This window comes from Lissotriton vulgaris, chromosome 9, assembly GCF_964263255.1.
Source record: "Lissotriton vulgaris chromosome 9, aLisVul1.2, whole genome shotgun sequence".
Classification (NCBI taxonomy): Eukaryota; Metazoa; Chordata; class Amphibia; order Caudata; family Salamandridae; genus Lissotriton; species Lissotriton vulgaris.
This window is the reverse complement of record NC_141697.1, coordinates 140,583,006-140,602,987: the sequence shown is the minus strand read 5'-3', so window position 1 is coordinate 140,602,987 and position 19,982 is coordinate 140,583,006. Positions and strand designations below refer to the sequence as shown.

The following is a 19,982-nucleotide window of genomic DNA, read 5'->3' as shown; positions in this document are numbered from 1 at the left end:
TAGGAGCGGGACGAAGAGATAACAACCGCTCAATAGCGCGTCGGACATTAGTGTCGACTATCAGTCCAGTTGCGAACTGAAGCCGAAGTTCAGACAGGGCGGTCAGCACCTCGTCAGGCGCATTGGCCGCTATCTGATCATGTAAGAACTTGCACATTTCATCAAACACATATCTCTGAGTTGGTATGTTGAATTGATCAAACGTTTCGAGGACAACACGAGGTGGATTTCTAACAGGGTTGATCATCCAACCCATCGCCATATTGTATAGCGCAACACGTTCTCTATTAGCCGGAAGCTGACTACGTCTCTGAGGACCATCAGAACCAGCAGACCCAAAAACAGGTCCAAGCGACTGAAAGAAGTTTGGCACACTAGGAGAATTACGGTTACGAGTAGAGGGACAAGAATAAGACACAGGACTAACAAGAGAAGGAGTAGAGACATTAGCAACAACAGGGGTTAACAACACAGGAGCAGTAGTGTGAGCAGGAGTATGTGGAAGCGGAGGAGCAGTAGGAACAGAAGCAAAGGAGCAGGAACAGTCGGAAGAGCGGGTGCAGGTTGAGGAACTGGTGGAGGAATAACAGGTGGAAGAACGGGTACGGCAGGGACCACAGGAGCTGCGATACCCTGTACGTACGGAGGTGGCGACTTCATAAGATAGGACATTAAAGAATCCTCAACTGCCTCTTCCTTCTTATCCGACTCCACAGGCAAAGCAGGATAGCATTTATCTATGGACATACGCTGTAGCCTCTCAAACACTTCCTTATCCTTATCCTCCTTATCACGCTGAAACTGCTCAGCTTTCTTCACTATGGTAGCAACATTATCTCGCTCACTACGTTTATTCTGTCTGATCTCTTTCTGTCGGGCTTCTTTGCGCCACAACCGAAAGGCATCAAACATGGCCGGCCTAGATTTGCGTTCGAACAACTTTATTTCCAAATTATCTAAGATCGACGCTTCGAAGCTACCGTGAGGTGGCCAACGAAGATCACCGTCTTTCTTTGTATATTTTATCCAATAATCGTTAAAAGCAATCGGGCCTAGCCCATGTTTGCTATATAGGTCATAAGTAGGAGTTCCAACCGGAGGTATCGGACACGAGTCCTCCAGCAGGGAATCCGCACCACAAGGTCTAAAGCAACTGAACAAAGTACTGCGACCAGGCATCTTGCACACTAGCCGAGTTTCACAAACTTCAAGGGTTACGGGATTTACCAAGTCCCAGCAAGAACAAAACCCTCGGTCTTTGGCGGCTGCAGTCGTCAAACAAATACAACAACAAAGTACGCTAGCAAAGTGTCACCGACAAAAACACTCACACAGCGTGAACAACAAAAACACTAGTGTTTACAACAAAGACACTCGCTAAAGTGTCTACAACCAAGAACTCTGGGAGCGACCCACAAATACTTAACTCAAAGATCAATGGCGTCCTCAGGAAGGCCCGTCAATCGTCTCGCTATACCAAGGTCTACGCCAGGCGCCAAAACAGGTCTACAGTCAGGGCAGCAGTCCGTCGCAGCCGTTAGGAGGCGGGAATCTTCGCGGGAAAAGTCTTCGGGCCACTTATTTCGACAACAGGATCGATGAAGCGGGGTGCACCTTCCCTCGGAGATTTCACACGAAGTTCCTCACGATCGTCGGGCTTGGACCGGTACCACTGATGCAGCCCCACGTTGGGCGCCAACTGAAGGACTGGGCTCTTTTGGACCCAGCGGTGCCAGGGCACAACACCTGAAACCTTCGTGGGTAACCTGCTCCGGCGTACAAGTCACAGAGACACGGGACACTTCCTTCGGCGTCAAAGAGTCAAGGTTTATTTACTGCAGGGAACACAGAAGTCACAGGAAGTACATCGAGTGTAGTTCGGGGAGACTGCTTCAAATTGGTTTTGTGGATCGCTCCTTTTATACAGTTTTTACCCATAAGATAACATGAGACACAATAGTTTACAACCCGGTTCCCACATGTCGCTCTCAGAGGGGTCGCTTTGGTCACTTTGAAACACATAAGGTCCGGAACATAAGTACGGAAACATTTGGCGGTTCCCAACTGTAAAACCCATCTTCCCACCATTAGCAAATTCCAATCAGCAATAAAGTAGATCGAAATAGGAACGAAGACAGGTGCAGAGGAAGACGGAGACAGTGGGGAGATCGGAAAGGGTGTAAAAGGGGAGGTAACGAGAAGCACGAGATACAGGCATCAAAGGGACGTGCCTAATGAGATGCACGGCTGAGACAATAAGTCCGTGCGGCAAGATGAGCCTCGAGCGGCGCCATCTGCCTTACAGTAGCAACCCCCTCATCATAAAGACACTTACAAAGGACATGTGTCTTCCGCAAATATCTTGGGAGTCCCAGGGTCGAGAAACGGACAGCGTCCGTTTGCTGACTACTTGAGGGCAAGAGACAAAATGGATGCCGTATCTAAGATGGAACCCGTGGGTACAGATGAGAAACCCACATAACAAACGAACGGTTTAAGTTAGCACAGCGAAACTGCGCACACTTACTAAACTCGTCATTTGCGGTTCATAGATACCAGACTCGACCATATTCGTACGAGTCGAAAACACCACTTACAATTGTCACGGAACCTCAACCTAAGTGCATTTACCGCTTCAATATTTTCTCCCTTGATATTCTGGCCACCCTATTGTGACCCTTCAATATTGTGCCCTTGATATCCCCCACCACAATCCTGAGGAGGGGTGCTTAAAGGAGTTCTCTGGCAGCAAAGGGGAATCCATTGAATGGATAGGGACATTCTACACAATATTCAGAGAACCATTCCCGCTGGAAAGGCACCCACATCATATCTGCAATATCATGTTTATATAAACGGAGGCTGCTCACTACTTCAGCAGGACTTTCGAAGTTTGCCAACAGACCTGGGCTTATCCTGGACACTCCCATGTATTGCAACTAGGCTCAAAGTTCATCTTCAGCGTAAAGGCCAACACCCTGAGAAAGATGCAGAGTCATCAAAAAAACCTCTAAGGCACTTGGTAGGAGAATCAACAAAAGCATGAATCCAATTCTACCTCAAAAGAGAAGCAGAAAAATGTAATAGGTATCACCAGGTAGCAATGGTGATTAGGATGACTTCAATATGACAGGCGCAAGCCAAGCCAGTTGACGCCCTTCCAGAACCAGGCTCTTATGAGGGTTCATACTAGATAGTCATGGGGGTTACAGGTGAATTTGAACTGTGAGCTACAAAATTCATTCACATTTGTCTTTTACTCACACCAGCATGGGGCATTGGGTCAGCCCACTTCAGCCATTGGCTAACTTCACTGTCACTGTGAGTGATAGCATTCTGCTCTTTCGCATCACACACTGAACCTCCCTTCAGTACCAGAAACTGCTAAAGCAAAGTGTGCTTTGTAAAACCAAAGATAGTTTTGCTTTTAGACTGAGATACATTTTTTATATTGGCGAGAGCTATAATACTCCTCAAAAATTAAGTTTCACAAAAACCATAACATAAGAAACAAGCACGGACAAAGTCAAAAGTCTGGCAGCCGCTGCCAGACCTATTGATTTTGCCAATATTCGTTTTCATTAGACTTCCTTTAGGGTATTTCTATGAGTTGACTTGACCCCAAAGGCCTCTTGGACACACTACAACGCGCCAGCATGAGAGGAAAATACAGAGAACAGGGAGAAAATAGAGAAGACAATGCACAGGGGCAGTGTGATGTCGAAATATTAATGTGCATGTTAATTCACATGGGCCAAAAACAGTTGAAATGGACAGGGGAAGGGCTTTTCCAAGCAGGTAGGCTTTTCAATTCTTCTTGTTCTGCAAAAGGGACAGAGCTTTTGCTTAGCCCGGGGCACTTAAATCATCTGGCCTGAAAGCTTAGCCTGTAACAAGTGACTTTACCAGTCACTTTTCTAACATTTTTAGATCTTGCCCACCAGATTTCGCAAGCTGTCAGTTGCTAAAGACCTATTGTGAACTTACAATGGACTTAGAGCCCTCCAGTTGCTTACCATTGGTAGTCTTTATTGTCACTCTCATTATCTTGCTATTTATTTGAAGCCTTGTGTGGGTTTACCTTCCTCTTCAGTGCTTGTCACTCCGAACACTGAGTCCTTCCACTGCGTACTTTTCAGGAACATTTTTTTTTCAGTTAAGCACTACATGTTAGTGCATGAGTATTCCAGCTGTCTGCCTCGAGAGCTTTACATGAGTACCTGATTGTATTTCTCAAGGTAAGAGTTGTTTTGTTTTAGGCAGAATGAGATTAAGTAATCACAATAACATTGAGTCAGAGCCTGGATTCTATCTCCGTTCTGCAGTTCCAAAGTCAGCAGCTCTGACCATTAAGCCACATCTCCTACCACTTGTTCTCCACTGCCCGCGTCCCACCAACCTGCTCCCTTTTACTTCCTCCTCCCACCCCCTGCCTCCTGTGGCTTCCTCCTACCACCCTTTGCATTACTTCCCCCTCCCCACCCACCTCCTGCCCATTGCTGCCCCCTCTCGCCCTCCTGCTCCCCGTTGCGGCCCCTTCACCCCACCTGCAGTCTTTTTGTATTTATTTTTTAAAGAGGACAAGTCAGCATGGCCTGGAGTGGAAAGAAAGTGTGTGTGGGGACCATGGCATTCGAGGTTAGAAAGAACAAAGCCTGGACAGCATGGGTGGAGATAAGCTCTCCTAGTGGTACAGGAGCAAGTGTAGTCGAGAGAGCATCTAAAATTGATTATAGCTTAACCGACAAATCTTGCTGTGCGCACACAGGACTCAGCAATCCTATGCTGTACCAGATTGGAGCCTGACAAAGCGTAGCCAGATACTAACAAAAGCAATTGAAAGCTTTGCTGCAGTGGAGTGAAAGGACCTGGCCTCACAGAGTTCAATTCATGACAGTGAAGTCTGACGAGAGCAGCACTGGGCTGAAATTAAACCCTGACTCTGGCAGAAAATAAGGAGCTAGAATTTGGTACATCATCATTTTCATCCAGCATGCTGATCAAGGCTCAACCCTGTGGCATTCAGTTATCAACCAGGAATAGGTATCAATTTGCAAACTGATGAATCCATACAACGTGTGTTGTGTCAATCCAAAGCCAGTCACACGCTTGACCATGCGGACTGAGACATAATAATAATACAGAATTTTATAAAAGCACGAACAGCTACCTCGCGAGGAGGTGTCCCGGCGCTACAAGAACAGGTTTTGACCATGAGGACTAGGGGAATTAGCGTCTAGCGCGGTTGGGCGAAAAGCCAGGTTTCAGCATACGCTTGAAGCACAGCTCGAAAGGGGCCTGCTGAAGAGCTCCGCGCAGGGTGTTCCAAAGTGTCGCCACATTGGCCGAAAAAGTCCGTCCTCCCAGCAGAGCTCTTTTTGCTCCAGGAACTGCAATCTGAACACGGTTGTTGGATCGGAGGGAGCTAGCTTGGGTGTATCTTGGCAGTCGGGCTTTCAGATAGTTTGGGCAGGTGCCATACAGAGATCTGAAGGCCAGTTTAAGTGCCTTAAATTTGATTCTGCTTGCTACTGGTAACCAATGAAGTGAAAGAAGATGCGGAGAGACCGAGTGCTTGAAAGGGATCCACATTAATAGTCTTGCAGCCGCGTTTTGGACCAGTTGCAGTCGCTGTATAAGGTACTTTGGTAAGCCCAGATACAGGCCGTTAGCGTAATCCAGCCTAGATGTCACTGTGGCATGGATTACTGTTTTTCGGCAGCTTGCTGGTAAGAGACATACAGGCATGACCATGATTTACAAAATCTGCATTCATATAGCTGAACACAGTAACAACATTAAGGACCTGATTCTGATGTGCTTAGGAAAGCATTCCCACCCAGGGCCCGATTACGATGAGGTCAAGAAGGCTTCCTAGCGGCAATTGCTCCTTCCGAATCGGATTGGGAACGTGTCTTCCCGACTGAGGGCCCAATTACGATGTAATTAGGAACATATGCTTCCATTGAAGTCAATAGGAGTCCAACCAAATTGTATCTGGAAGCATCCAGATGCATCGTACTCGGTTGGTTGGACTTTCCCGACCCTATTCGGTAGGGAAGCTTTCCAAACCGCATCAGAATCGGGCCCTTAGTGTGGAAAAACAATACTAGTATGAATAACCATTACGTTGAAACTGGACGTAGGGACCCGGGCTGGGTGATAGTTAACAAAGTGCAGATGACAGGATCTGCAACACAAATCAGAGCACAGATTTTGGACAGAGATCATCAGGGGTTCTACTGACTAGCTACCCATGTCAACATTCTGATGATGACATTCCGTGGACCCAATCCAGTTCGCAATCCTACCACGGATAGGCGCACCACCCCTCATATCATTTGTGAGAATCTCTCTCCCTTCTCAGATGTGAATGATATTTGACGAGGTTTCACTAGTTTGACCTTACTGAGTATTAGTGCCAAGGTTTTCAATATTTAAGTGATGTCCCCTTTGCTTATCATCCACTTGTGCATGGATGAGCATTATCCTACCGGGGAATTCCGTCTCCTCTTGGATAGTCAACGGATTACACCACTGGTCTTCTCCTTTATTAAATAACTCACCTCGCTCGCTGCCCTCCTCCCTTTTCTTTAAGATTTTCTTTTTTGTCTCACGTCTTCTACAAAGCATCTTATTTCCTCTGGTGCGTGGCCTTACATCCATGATTAAGATAATTAAGAGATAAATTCTATATTTGTTTCGTTAGTTTCATTACTTTTGCCTAAACATGGTGATTCACATTTAGCACTCACCCAACATGCTAAGAAGTTTTCCATTAAACTTCCATAAATCTAGTCTACATCATTCTATTTTTATACAGGGCACCTCTTGGTATAATGAGATGGCATGGCCATATAGAAGGATCTTTCTGTATGTTTGAGCAATGACCACATGTGCAGCGTAAAGACAATATGACAGGTGATATGGTGCGCTCAGACGTGTTCTCCGTCACATACGGGCTCTATGTACACTAATGCTTATAATGAGCAGGCTATTAGGTTGTGGATAGACATTTACCCTTCATGAAGTAAGTCCCATTAAAACTATTGATTCTTATTGTGGGCACTGCCCTCTTTCTATTGGTGATGCAATTCGACCAAAGAGATTAGCGTTTACAAACATGAACCTGCTCCTTTTTTACTGTGTTACTACAAGGAGATGTCTAATTTGTCAAACGTGAAGCTCATATGTCCATACTTTAGGGTGCGTTAGTACCTTTGATCTGTCAATTTTCACTAGAATGTAGTGAGTTCACATAACGTGCTGTGGTTCACAATTGGTACATGCGTGCTGTTTTGGATACCTTGTGCGCCTCCGCGTGAACTTCGTTTTGATTTTGTGACAATAACCATGTTTACTGTTTTCTTCCCATGAATATTTATTATTAGGAAATGCCTTTGATGTACGTAAAATGAACAAGCAAGTATATATGAATGCTTTTATATTATTTTGTCCCTACACTTGCACAATAGTTAATTATAGGTAGGGAAGGCTAGCTTAGGGATATCTAGGTCCTGAAGAAGGCCACTGACCTCCGAGAAGCTTGATTATCTGTCTGAAACATGTGATAAAAGAGATGTGTGGATAATTAATATATGACTACATCTGATTGCTGATTTGAATCTTTTCAGACATCCTAAATAAAAGTATTCTAAAGGGTGGATCCCTAGATAATTTTAATTACACACTCTCTGACTGCACATTAGATCCTGCTGTATCCTGCTGTGTGATATCAAGAGCTCCCTATTAAGTTTGAGCTCATTCTAACAACACCTATTGGCACAGCCAAAAGATCTCGCCTTTTGGCCCTTATAAGTGTTTGGCCATGCAGCATATTATCCTGGGATAAATACAATACGACGCAAATTATGTTATATCGTACGTGTGTGTTTATATTTAAGAATATTTTACCTATGTCTAATAGCAATCATTCTAAACCACTGTAAGTGAATTGCTAGGATAACTTAATGTGTTATGATTAAAAGATGTTTTCCAGAAAAAAAATATTTCCCAAGCGGGTTACCTTGTTAAAGTCATTGAGACCGATAAACAAAAGCAGCAGATCATGTATTGACCAATAAATATGGCAGGAAATGTTGAAAAGAGTTTTACGAAAACAACTGAACAACATTTAAAATAAATCTGAATATTGTATTTATTACCTAAGCTCACAGTACCGTAGAATGCCATAGGGACCTCACCTGCGTGATGCCTTGGACTAAATTTATGAGTCACACAAAGTAATTCTGCATTGCAGAACTATACAAGCAACGTTCCATGATTTGAAAATATCACCACCAGGTTACTACGTTTGTAGCAGGTGCACTGTCCGCTGGGCTAGCCAACTTCATTCTGAGACCCAAAGCCACTCTGATTTAAGATTAATTTGTAAGAGTAAAAAAACAATCATGGTCTAAAAGCCGAAATACATATAGATGTGTTTATTTGAAAGCACCCGTCGCACCAGTAATCCCTGATGGGGGCTACGTATTGTGGGGTTGTGCACAGCGTGCAAGAGCAGCTTGCTGTCACTCACTGTCCGATAAGCCAATGACTGACCTGGGCTGACTTTGCATCATGCTGTGGTGGGTGGACGCAAAATGAGAATGACAGTGCAGCAGACCAATGGATGAAGAGGGCAGACTGAAAGCCCATGTAAGTGTTTACAGTGTATATCATGTTATTGTTAATAAAAACAAAGGGCCCACCTAATACCAGACCTAAAAATTACCACCGGTGGGCGATTGCTGCCAAAATGACCACCAATCGGAACCGCAATTATGCACTAAGGTCATCAATGTGAAAATGCTGCCAAGGAGTACAGGAATAATATGTGCATGCACTCAGTAACCAGGCAAAGCCCAGCGACAGTAAAAGTTCTCAACAGTTAAGAAATATACTGAATAGAATGCACTTCAATTGAAGGACCAGGAAAAAACCCTCCTCCTGTCAGTGTTCATCTCAACATCCGTATTGTTCTAATAAAAGTAACAGTGATGGTTATTGTTTTTTTATTTAACATTTTTATTGTAAGCATTTGGCTGCATGATTTATTTTTTCTTTCTTTATTATTGTGGCATATGCTTGCCTACATTTTTTTCATAAATGGAACCTTTGCATCAACTAGCCCAGTCCAGACCTATTGGCTTTTCCAAACCTTTGCTAGAGGATACTGTCAGTGCTAACAGAATAGGAAGGGCAGCAGATGACGGATGCAAGGTTCTGTCAGTGGGTGACGTGTACTGCAGAAGGGATGGTGGCTGTAGTCAGCAGCTGGGTGATGGTAGTGAATAGAATAGCGGTTACTGCATGATTGGCTGTAGATAAAGGATGAAGGCTGGTGTGGATGATGTCAGGTGGCAGCGGGTAACGTATACAGTTTGGAGGCAGGATCAGTGGTTGGATGAAGAAGTGGATGGTGGTGCAGACAATGTATGATGGGTAGTATGTGGAATAAAAAGGAGAGAGACCTCACACACCAAGCGGACAGGGTTCCGCTTCACAATTAAAAAAATTAAATCTCGTCAGGATAAAAACACGTAAATTACATAAACTACTCTGACTTCGCTATACATGTACCAACAATTTAAAAGAATGCACTACAATCAAATACCACAGATGTTTGGAAAATATTTATAGCTTTAATCCTCTTATACAAAAATAATGTCACATTAATATTCTATATCACATATAATCTTCATGTTAAAAACACACATACATCCCAAAAAATAATAAGCAATATAAATATAAAACAATAATAAACACAATAGCATTAGGGAGACAATTAAGACATATTCATTAGTCTCCATAAGCCAGCATATCTGCTCTTTGTATCAACAGGGTCCATGAAAATATCATATCACATATAGAGACCCCCTGTGCACTTCTAATTTCGCTTTAATGTTCCATCCGACCCTTGTGCACTTCAGATATTGCATTAATGTTCCGTCCGACTGAATAGTAAATCAAAATCCGCAGTGCACAGAGGGTCTCTTTATGTGATATGATATTTTTTATCCTGAGAGGAATTTAGTAATTGTATTATGATGGGTAGTAGACGGAATGTGGTCTGTGGGTATTAACGATGAGGCACAAGCCCTGCATGCACATCCCCCAGACTGGCAGCCCCAACGGAGGTAAGCCCTGCAAAAGATTCCTTCTGGCAGCCAAGGGAGGAGCTATGGTGGGCTGGCCCCTGGCAGTCGGTGATGAGTGCTACGGATAATAACTATTACTGAGTTTTGTCAGTGGCTGAAGAATGCAGGATACAGGATGGCGAGACCGGTGAGAGGATGGGTGATGTTAGTGGATGCTGCCAGCGGGTACCAAGTATTATTGATGGGTCCCACATACTGCATACTCACTCAGGCCAGAGACTCTAGCGCATCTATATGATGAAGCATGTCTTAAATTGCGGATGAGAGTCCTTTTATCAAAGAGAAATTCGTTTTTTTAATTTATTTTTTAATTTTTTGTTTAGGAGTGTTACCTCAACAATTCTGGTCGGTACGTTTTACCTTGTGTTAAACGTGGTGCACTGTCTTCCTCTGGCTCACTGCGTATCCATGTACTTATCACCAATCATATTAATATACTTTGCCTATTTGCTAACATGCCTTGTAAAGCTGTACATGGAGGGATTTCTGAAGCAGTGGATTATGAGGTAAATTCTTCCCCTGCACGCGAGAAGTGTCATAAAATCCATTGATAGCTTTGGTAACAGGTCCATTACTGAGAACACATTTTATATCACTGTACTGTCATTTTGTATGCAAGTCATAGTAAACGTTTATGAACAAAAATAGAATACTCACACCAGTCCTACTCGTGCAAACTGACGTGTAGCATGTTCTGCCTTGGAGGCGGGCACCATTTAACATTGGTCTCACCCCATCTCTGGGTCAGGCTGGCACCATCTAAACCCTTAATTAGAAATACTCCTAACTTTGTGGGGGCTTCTTAGACTGCCTGGAGTGAAAGTGAAGTCGTTATCAGTGTCACCCCAAGAGAGAGTATTACATCAGTTAAAAGTCTGAGACTGAGAGGTTGATGCCCAGTTCATCTGGCAAAATACTGCCCATGAGAAGGGCGGAAGGGGCAAGGCAGGGGGTCACGTAAAGGTACTCAAACACAAATAAAAAACATTGGACATCAGAAGAGGGATATCACCCCATATCCTTCCATCACAGTTTCCATACATCCATTAGATTAATCAGGCTGTTCTCTTTTATCACCAATGCCTTTGGGCTCATATTAAAGCCACAGATATGGAGCTGTGCATATGAGAAAAGTGCATAATTATGCAATGTGGCACAATGGGGTAATTATAAAACAATGGAGAGGCAGCACGCGCGCGTCCAGTGAGGCCCGTGAACTGGGTAAACTCAAATTGCGCGCGTAGCCCAGAGGGAACACGGTCCGTGACCATACAGAGGGGCATCGCCCAGGCCATATTCCTTTCTAAGGTCATAAGAAGCTGCTGTGACTTGCAATATCCTTTAAACGTATGGCAGAGGTTATTTTATTCCGTATAATACATGGCAACACCAACCCCTACGCACAAACTGCTTAAACCCTTGACGTCTTGTACTTTCATATGAAAGATGTATGTTAGCACCCAAATAAACTCTGTCCGCAAAAACCCTTGACGTCTTGCACTTTCATATGAAAGATGTAGTATGTTAGCAGACAAATAAAATCTGTAGTGCAAAATTAAGCACCCAAAATGAAGTTAATAATTTGCTGCAAAACGCTATTAGAATGAGTTCAAAGTAAGTCAGAGTAAAAAATGTGCTCAGAATGTGCAGCGACAGACAGAAATTCTAGCTTTCCTATATTGAGCTACAGCATGGGGGAAATATTTATATTGCCATAAATCCCTCCATTCTGTTGATCGTTGTTAGATTTAGAATAACATTTCTATTTTCCTTGTTTAAACTGTAGCTGCAGTGTTGCTCTGCCACCTGCCTTTCACATTGGTTGTTGGCAGCAGACATTATGGCATCAAAACTCAACTGTAATAACTTATTACAGTCCAGCACTTTGAATAATTTCAGATGACTAGAGACATCACAACTCGGCTTAAGAGAAGTAGCGATTGGCTTTTACTCCAGGCCAAAGACCTATGTGTACCTTCTACAGGTCAGATGTCCATATCTAAGTAGCGCTGATTTCACTATTCATCCTTCTCAAGTCGTTTATTTCAGCATCATTGGATTTTGTCAAGGCAACTCCTCGCCATCTACGATACAGCAAACATGCAGAAATAAGAGGGCTATCAAAATATGTTATATTTTAAAATAGCCTATAGGACGCACGTCGATTACTGGCGCTGTAGTGCACTATGTATGTATGCATTGTTTGTGCCTACACAGAAGGCAGCGTGTTTTACTGTTCCATTTGCGTTAGAATCAATCGTTTGTTTATGCTGGAATCTGCAATGAATCCGAGGTTGGTTGATTATGTGCCAAGTTTTGCAACTTTATAACTACACGAAACATAAAAGTAGCCTCAAAAACCCTTAATTCCACGAGGCCCTTGGGTATGTGGAGAGTGTGGGAATGAAAATAAAGCGCTAGTGCGTACTAGGGAAATCTAACTGTTGTAATATAGCGGTTTGAAGTTGTGCATGAGCTGCTGTTCATGTTCCCTCTGCTGTAGTCTGGGTTGTGAGTTGAGCGTAGGTCCTGGGCTGAGGTTAGGAACCTGTGGGCCATCAGTCTCTTCTCCGAGCATGAGTTGAGTGTGAGTCTGTCTCGGGACTGTGTGTGTGCCTGTGTACATTCGATATTGTCCATAGTTACGTTGTTTGCAGCCGAAGTCAAGTCTGAGGTGTGTGTGTGGGGAGGGGGTTTCACTACCAATCTCACTTAAAAAATACCTCTCTTTCTCTATGGTTTGAGATGAGACTCGCTAAGTGCCAGGAGCTGTCACTTGGATATGCTTTTCTAAAAGAAAAAACTCTGTGTTGTTTCAGAACGTGGGACTTCTATGTGTGTTTGGTATGACAATCGTTTGGGGACAATGTAGAGATCTGAAAAACACCATTGAAGTGATCTCTTCCTGTGTTTGCTACGGTACGATTATTTTTCAATGTTGGATAAAAAGGCGGCTTGTGATAGCATTTTTATCGGCATTTACTTTAATAAATATCGGTCGGCTCGGTAAATACTGCCTGTCACCCAGCTGAGTAATCTAGTAGTGGCCTGTGTGTGTGTTTGTGTCTGAGAGAGTCGGAAGTGTGCACCAGTCTTAATGCTGCGGTACAAGGGTTATAAAGTTATGCGGCACGTGTTCTTGGCTCTCCCTTTCATCCCAGGCTGGGGTCAGACTTAGGTCGTGCTGCCGGTATGCAGTTCGTGCATAGGTCGCCCTCCTCCCCCGCCTTACCTTCCAGGTGGGCAGCCGCTGCTGCCTCTGCCCCGCCTTCCTCTCCTTCTTATGCTGCAGGAGCACGGCCGTAGCCAGCGCGGGCAGCCCGGGGGCCGCCCAGGCCCGGGCCACTGCACCGCGGAACATAGCCCCGTCCAAGCACCCGGACTCCGCCGCCTGCTGCTGCCGGTAGCCGGTGAGAGCAATGCGGGCGCTGCAGCCAGGCCCGCCCGGGCTCCGCAGGTGTGTTCTGATCGAAGCTCACTCCCCCTGTCAGCGCTCTCCGAGGCCCACACGTGCCCGGGCTGCAGGGAGCACAGCTTCGGAACAGGGCCGAACAGGTCTGTTCAGCCACCAGGGCTGTCAAGCTGGAATTCCAGCCACGAATGACGAATCCAGCGTGAACTGAACAGAAAGTGACTCAGGGAATGTGAGGGAAAGTCATGTGTGTGTCTCAGGAATGCCGTATCGCAACCTTCCAGCGCCACTGAGAGATCTATGCAGATTATGCATTGTAAGAACAATTCATGGCTGCTTGGGTGCCTCGCCCCTGTGTGTGTTAAAAAAAAAACCAACAACAACTATGTTAAGTCGAACTGGGGCTCTGTTTCTATTCCAGCGTGTTTGGACCTGTACACATTTCTCCTCCATCCAGTGACATAAAGATTTTTGAGCGTGAGAACCGTTGTGGCATAAAAGGATTCCTGATGCATTGTTGACTCACACTCTCACTCACCCCTTCACCCATCCAGAGCACTCTTTACTATACAAGATAGAGACCTACTGGCTTTGGCAGTTCTTACCTCAGACACGGTTTAACATTCCACATTAGGTTGTTTATAAATGTTTTTACACATAGCACATAAGAAAACGGATTGAAAGGCAGGTATGGAGATCTTTGCCCAGGGTCACACAATGTGTTGAACTGGGCAAAGCCGTAGAGCTGGACAAGTCTAACCTGTTTAGAGGGGACTGTGCTGACCTACGTTCAGCAGCCTCTGTGTCTAGGGATAATTTTTGCTCATTTTACATCTGTTACGTCCAGGTGGATTCTTTGTAGTTTGCAACCCCAGTAGTCCAGAGATCCAGGTGTGACTACGTGCTCTGGACATCTACCTTACCCTGAGCCCTCTAGGGCTTGCCCTTCAGATGGTTGTGAGTGGGCTCCAGGTCCTAAGTTAGCTGGGCTCAAGACAGTCCGGGCCATATTTGCAGGGGGATATCGCCACCAGAACGTCACTTTTAGCAACTTTCTCGTGGGGATTGCCTTTTCCTTATTTACAAAGTGGCGTTAAGCCGCTTGGCTTGACGCCACCTTGTACATAAGGCCTCTTCACTGAGCGTGAAAGGGGCGTGCAATGGGTGGTCCAGTGGGCCTTTAACCGCAACACCCATTGCTTTTTGACGCTGCACCCTATTTACATGGGTGGGGTAGCGCCAAAAGCTAAGACCAGGGGATACCTGGTCTTAGACTGGTGATACGAGGAGAAATTATTAATTTCTCCTCATTTTGTGCTCTTTCCATGCGGGTTTCCTTCTGTAGCACACATTGTAGGAGCAAATCGCCTTTAAGATTGTGAGTGTGCAGGTAGGTGCCCCTTCCTGCGCATAAACAATCGCCCCTGCCAAGCAGGCATCTTTGCAACAGGACTCAAAGGTGCCTGCGCTGGCGCCAGGCATCTTTATTAGCACCAGCGCTAGGGGAAACACAGGGATGCACCATATTTTTGTAAATACGGCGCATCCCTGCATTTCTAAAAATGTCGGAGCGTGGCGTTGCCAATTTTTGCATAACAGTGCGCTCTTACATTTTGTTTTAAATATCCCTCCTCATTGTTTTTCTTTCTAAAGCTGGTGCCTCAAAGTCTTTGTTAATGGAGCCCTAATTATGCTCCTGAAAAAATAAGACATGATTACAAAAGAAATGGGATATTGTTCATGTCAAATATCTATGAGTTACTGTTTGGGATTGAGCCAGAGCTCTGGTTGTTAACCTTTTGACTTCTGCGGACCCCCACTTAATCATTACTGGAATCCAGGGACCCTCACTGAATCATTATTGAAATCCAGGTACCCCCACTAAGTCATTTCTGGAAGCTGAGGACCCCAGTCAAATCAATTTCGATGATTTGAACCTCAAAACAATACCCAAAAATACTGACACAAGCTTTCATCAAACAAATACACAAATGATGAAATATTTTAATTAACTCACAAAGAAATATAAAATATGTTGGAGCTTTTCAAAATCCAGTTGCTGCCATGGTCCATATCATGTTCTGTTTGATGCACTTACACTGCTTCCACAAATCAATTTGAGGATGCTAATTAAGTTTTAGCTTCCAATTTCAAATTATTTCATCTTTACAGAATGACTTAAAATGTAAAATTTTACATTTTGCTTCTTTAGTCATATAAAAATGATTAATCTGTTAATAATATTTCATTTTCTAAGCAGTCGTTGACCCCCATGGGTTCCTTGACCACAGGTTAAGAACCACTGAGCTAGAGAGAATATTTGTGAGTAGAATTCACCTCCCACAGGCACACTTAGAGGGTTCAAGGATTTCAGAGCTCCAGGAAAATAGTTATTTTCCTGCTCAGGTGCTTCCCATACATCCAAACACTGTCTAGGGAAGTAAGAAAAGGCTTTTTGTAAGTGATAGGTTACTTTACTGGTTGTTAAGATTGTGTATTTGTTTGAGTCAATGGGTGAATGAAAGAATGAGTGAGTCAATAGGTGAACAAAGAATGAGTTGATAGTTTGATGGATGAGTGAGTGCATAAATGGATGCCTTACTGAGTGCAAGGAGCATGTAAGAAATGGAACATGTAAGAAATGTTTATGTAGGTGGGGGGTGGCTTATCATCAAAATGCAGTAGGCCAATGTTTCTCAATCCACCAGGTCATGTTGCAGCCCGCCAGGCACAGCTTTAGAACTTTGTAGCTGATAGTGAATGGGAATAAATACACATATTTTTTCAAGAATCTCGTTCTTTTGCCAAGGCAGCATGGTTCACCGACGAACTCAAGAGCTCCAAAAAGAACTGCCGAGCCCTCGAGAAAGTCTGGAGAAGGGATCCGACACCGGACAACAGGACCTCCTTCAAGCTTGCCACCCGGAAACACTACCAGCTGATCCGCGCCGCCAAGAAAACAGCATTCAAGGACAGGTTGGACAACAACGCACACAACAGCAAGGAACTCTTCAACATCGTGAAAGAGCTCTCCAACCCCAGCGCAGGAAACAACGACATCACCCCATCGCAAGACCTCTGCAACTCCCTCGCCTCATACTTCCACAACAAGATCGCGGACATACACAACAGCTTCAACAACCAACCAACGCACACCATGACCGAACAACCACCCCCCACTACCACCCTCCACGCCTGGACCCCGATCAGCACCGAAGACACCATCCGCACGATGAACTCCATCCACTCCGGATCACCGACCGACCCCTGCCCTCACCACGTCTTCAACAAGGCCGACGCTGTCATCGCACCCCACCTGCGAGACATCATCAACACATCCTTCGACACCACCATCTTCCCTGAGAGCTGGAAACACGCCGAACTCAGCGCTCTACTCAAGAAACCAACAGCGGACCCCACCGACCTCAAGAACTACCGCCCCATCTCGCTCCTCCCGTTTCCAGCCAAAGTCATCGAGAAGACCGTCAACAAGCAGATGGCCGCCTTCCTCGAGACGAACGGATCCCTCGACCCCTCACAGTCCGGCTTCCGAGCCAATCACAGCACCGAGACCGCCCTCATCGCCGCCACCGATGACATCCGAGCCCTGATGGACAATGGAGAAACAGCGGCCCTCATCCTCCTAGACCTCTCCGCGGCATTCGACACGGTCTGCCACCGCACCCTAGTACGGCGCCTCAGCAAAATCGGAATCCAGGACAAGGCGCTGGAATGGATCATCTCCTTCCTCGACGGAAGAACACAGAGAGTCCGCCTACCACCGTACAAGTCAGAGGCCTCCGAAGTCATCTGCGGCGTCCCTCAAGGATCATCTCTGAGCCCCACCCTCTTCAACGTCTACATGAGCCCCCTCGCGGCCATCGTACGCAAACACAACCTCAGCATAATCTCCTACGCCGACGACACCCAGCTGATCCTCTCCCTGACCAACGACCCCGCCGCCGCCAGAGCCAACCTGCACGAAGGGATGAAGGAGGTAGCCGAGTGGATGACGACCAGCCGCCTAAAACTGAACTCGGACAAGACGGAGGTCCTCATCCTGGGCCCCTCACCCTCCGCCTGGGACGACTCCTGGTGGCCTCCCGCCCTGGGCACCGCACCCAAACCAACAGACCATGCACGCAACCTGGGCTTCATCCTGGACTCCTCCCTCTCCATGACCAGGCAAGTCAACAACGTCTCCTCGGCGTGCTTCAACATCCTACGCATGCTACGGAAGATCTTCTGGTGGATCCCCACCGAGACCAGGAGGACCGTCACCCAGGCCCTCATCACCAGCCGACTGGACTACGGCAACGCCCTCTACGCCGGTACCACCGCCAAGCTCCAGAAGAGACTCCAGCGGATCCAGAACGCCTCAGCCAGACTCATCCTCGACATCCCACGAACCAGTCACTTCTCCGGACATCTCAGAGACCTTCACTGGCTCCCCGTCAGCAAAAGAATCACCTTCCGCCTCCTCACCCACGCACACAAAGCCCTACACGACCAAGGCCCGAGCTACCTCAACAGCAGAGTCAACTTCTACGCTCCCAAACGCCACCTCCGATCAGCCAACCACGCCCTCGCCGCCGCCCCCCGCATCCGAAGAGCGACTACAGGAGGAAGGTCCTTCTCCTACCTGGCTGCCAAGACCTGGAACTCCCTCCCTCCCGACCTGCGCCTGACCCAAGACCACCTCTCCTTCAGGATGAAGCTGAAGACCTGGCTGTTCGAGCAGTAGCGGCACCCCCCCCCCCCCCCCCCCTCAGCGCCTTGAGACCCTACGGGTATGTAGCGCGCTTTACAAGTGTCATTGATTGATTGATTATGCCAGAGGTTGACACCATCATCTCCTAGATGTGTACAGTATGCTTCCAATTACCTACAGTCTGTCAGGGCCAGCCATAGGCCAAAAGATAGGTGTCATCAAGCAATGACAAATTAACTTTATTCCACAAATTTCAACCACCATTGCACTGTCGATGGTACAGTCCTATCGTGGATGAAATATTATGGCAAGAACTATCACCCTTATCCCAAAGCCTTGTACCAGGGGAAGCATTAGCCAGAGGACCATCATGCCATGGATGCCCAGATTATGCGAAGTGCCTGAGTTCTGCATTGGTTTGGCCATCTTGGAAATGAATATGAGGCTTAGCAATACTAGTGCATGCATGTCATATGTTTCCTGCGGCATAGACAGACAATGGAGTTCGGACTAACACATTCTGCTGCACCCCAACACTTTTGCTGTTTGAAGGGTCTGTGTGAGCTGCCCTGACATGCATCTTTCCTTATGTGACTTTGTTGTGGGAGCCCCTCAGCACACAAGAGTATGAGATCGGAGAGAACTTATCATTAATTTCACCTGTTACTTACAGGGGTATAATTTTAATTATAAAGTAGACTCTTCTTCAAAGCTGAAGCGTTTGCTGAAAAGGAACTGTGGGCCTGGTTCTGAAGATGCGCAGAACAAGGATTCTGACCAAAAAAGTCATGCCATACGCCCAGAGTTAAACCTCCCGACTATGACTCCCTAATACAGCTTGCTTTCATGGAGGACGGCCTGTGGGTGGAAACACGTCCATCTCTGCTATTAGGTCCACCAAGCAGTGAAAGCCTCTATGCAAAGGCAGTGGTCTGTCTGCCGCTCTATGAAGAAAGACTGATCCACCACCATGTCTGGTGAACCCCGCCCCATGAAAGACCACAATGTAAAACCTGCTGGCTTCTTTCAATGTGAATGTGGAGTACATTTTCAGTGCTTAATTTGAATTTCAAACATGCATTGGAATGCATTGGTGCATGCCATTGGGGGAATTTGCATTAGAGTTGTTTCTCCCCTGAGATACTCCACCACATGGTGGATTCTCCACATGCGGTGGCAATGTCACTACTGGATTAGCAATGGTGGTCGCCAACCGCACAGGCAGACAGATATTTAGCAACTAAGCTCTAAATTAGGGTTTGCATCCATTTTAAAAGGTATGGCGAATATGCTCAGGTACGTTCACTGAGCTGCTATCTATCCCTAACGAGGTTCAGCGAGTCACCAGGAAATATGTTCTGCTCTATTACGCCAGAAGAAGGCGCCAGGTTCTGTGGAGATACAGGATTTAGACTTTATGCCAAAATCCTGTGACTGTGTACAGCATCATGTCCCACACATTTTTAAGCCGATTTCATACTTTTGTAAAACGTCGTCCAGGGTAGTCCTGCACCCAGATAGAGCAAACGGAGACAGTCCACATATTCTTCAACAATAGGTTTGGCTTGAATCTGCTAACACGCGTAAACATAAGTTGTGCATGCTGTGTGCATGCATTTGCACCTTAAAGCCAGATCTGTCGCCTTTCCAATTATTAGTTTGTACAGTTGTCATTTCAGCAAACACATTGTTTTCTGGG

At 45.9% G+C, this 19,982-nt stretch overlaps 1 protein-coding gene across 1 annotated transcript in view; it reads right to left on the bottom strand.

Moving 5' to 3' along the window:
- Nucleotides 1-13,792, bottom strand: part of PLA2G4F (phospholipase A2 group IVF) — a 299,483-nt gene extending 285,691 nt beyond the window's left edge. The window contains exon 1 of the mRNA XM_086937219.1: nucleotides 13,393-13,792. Coding sequence (XP_086793345.1) covers nucleotides 13,393-13,521 — 129 coding nt within the window. The 5' untranslated portion in view covers nucleotides 13,522-13,792. The remainder of the gene's footprint in view (nucleotides 1-13,392) is intronic.
- Nucleotides 13,793-19,982: the final 6,190 nt, after the last annotated feature.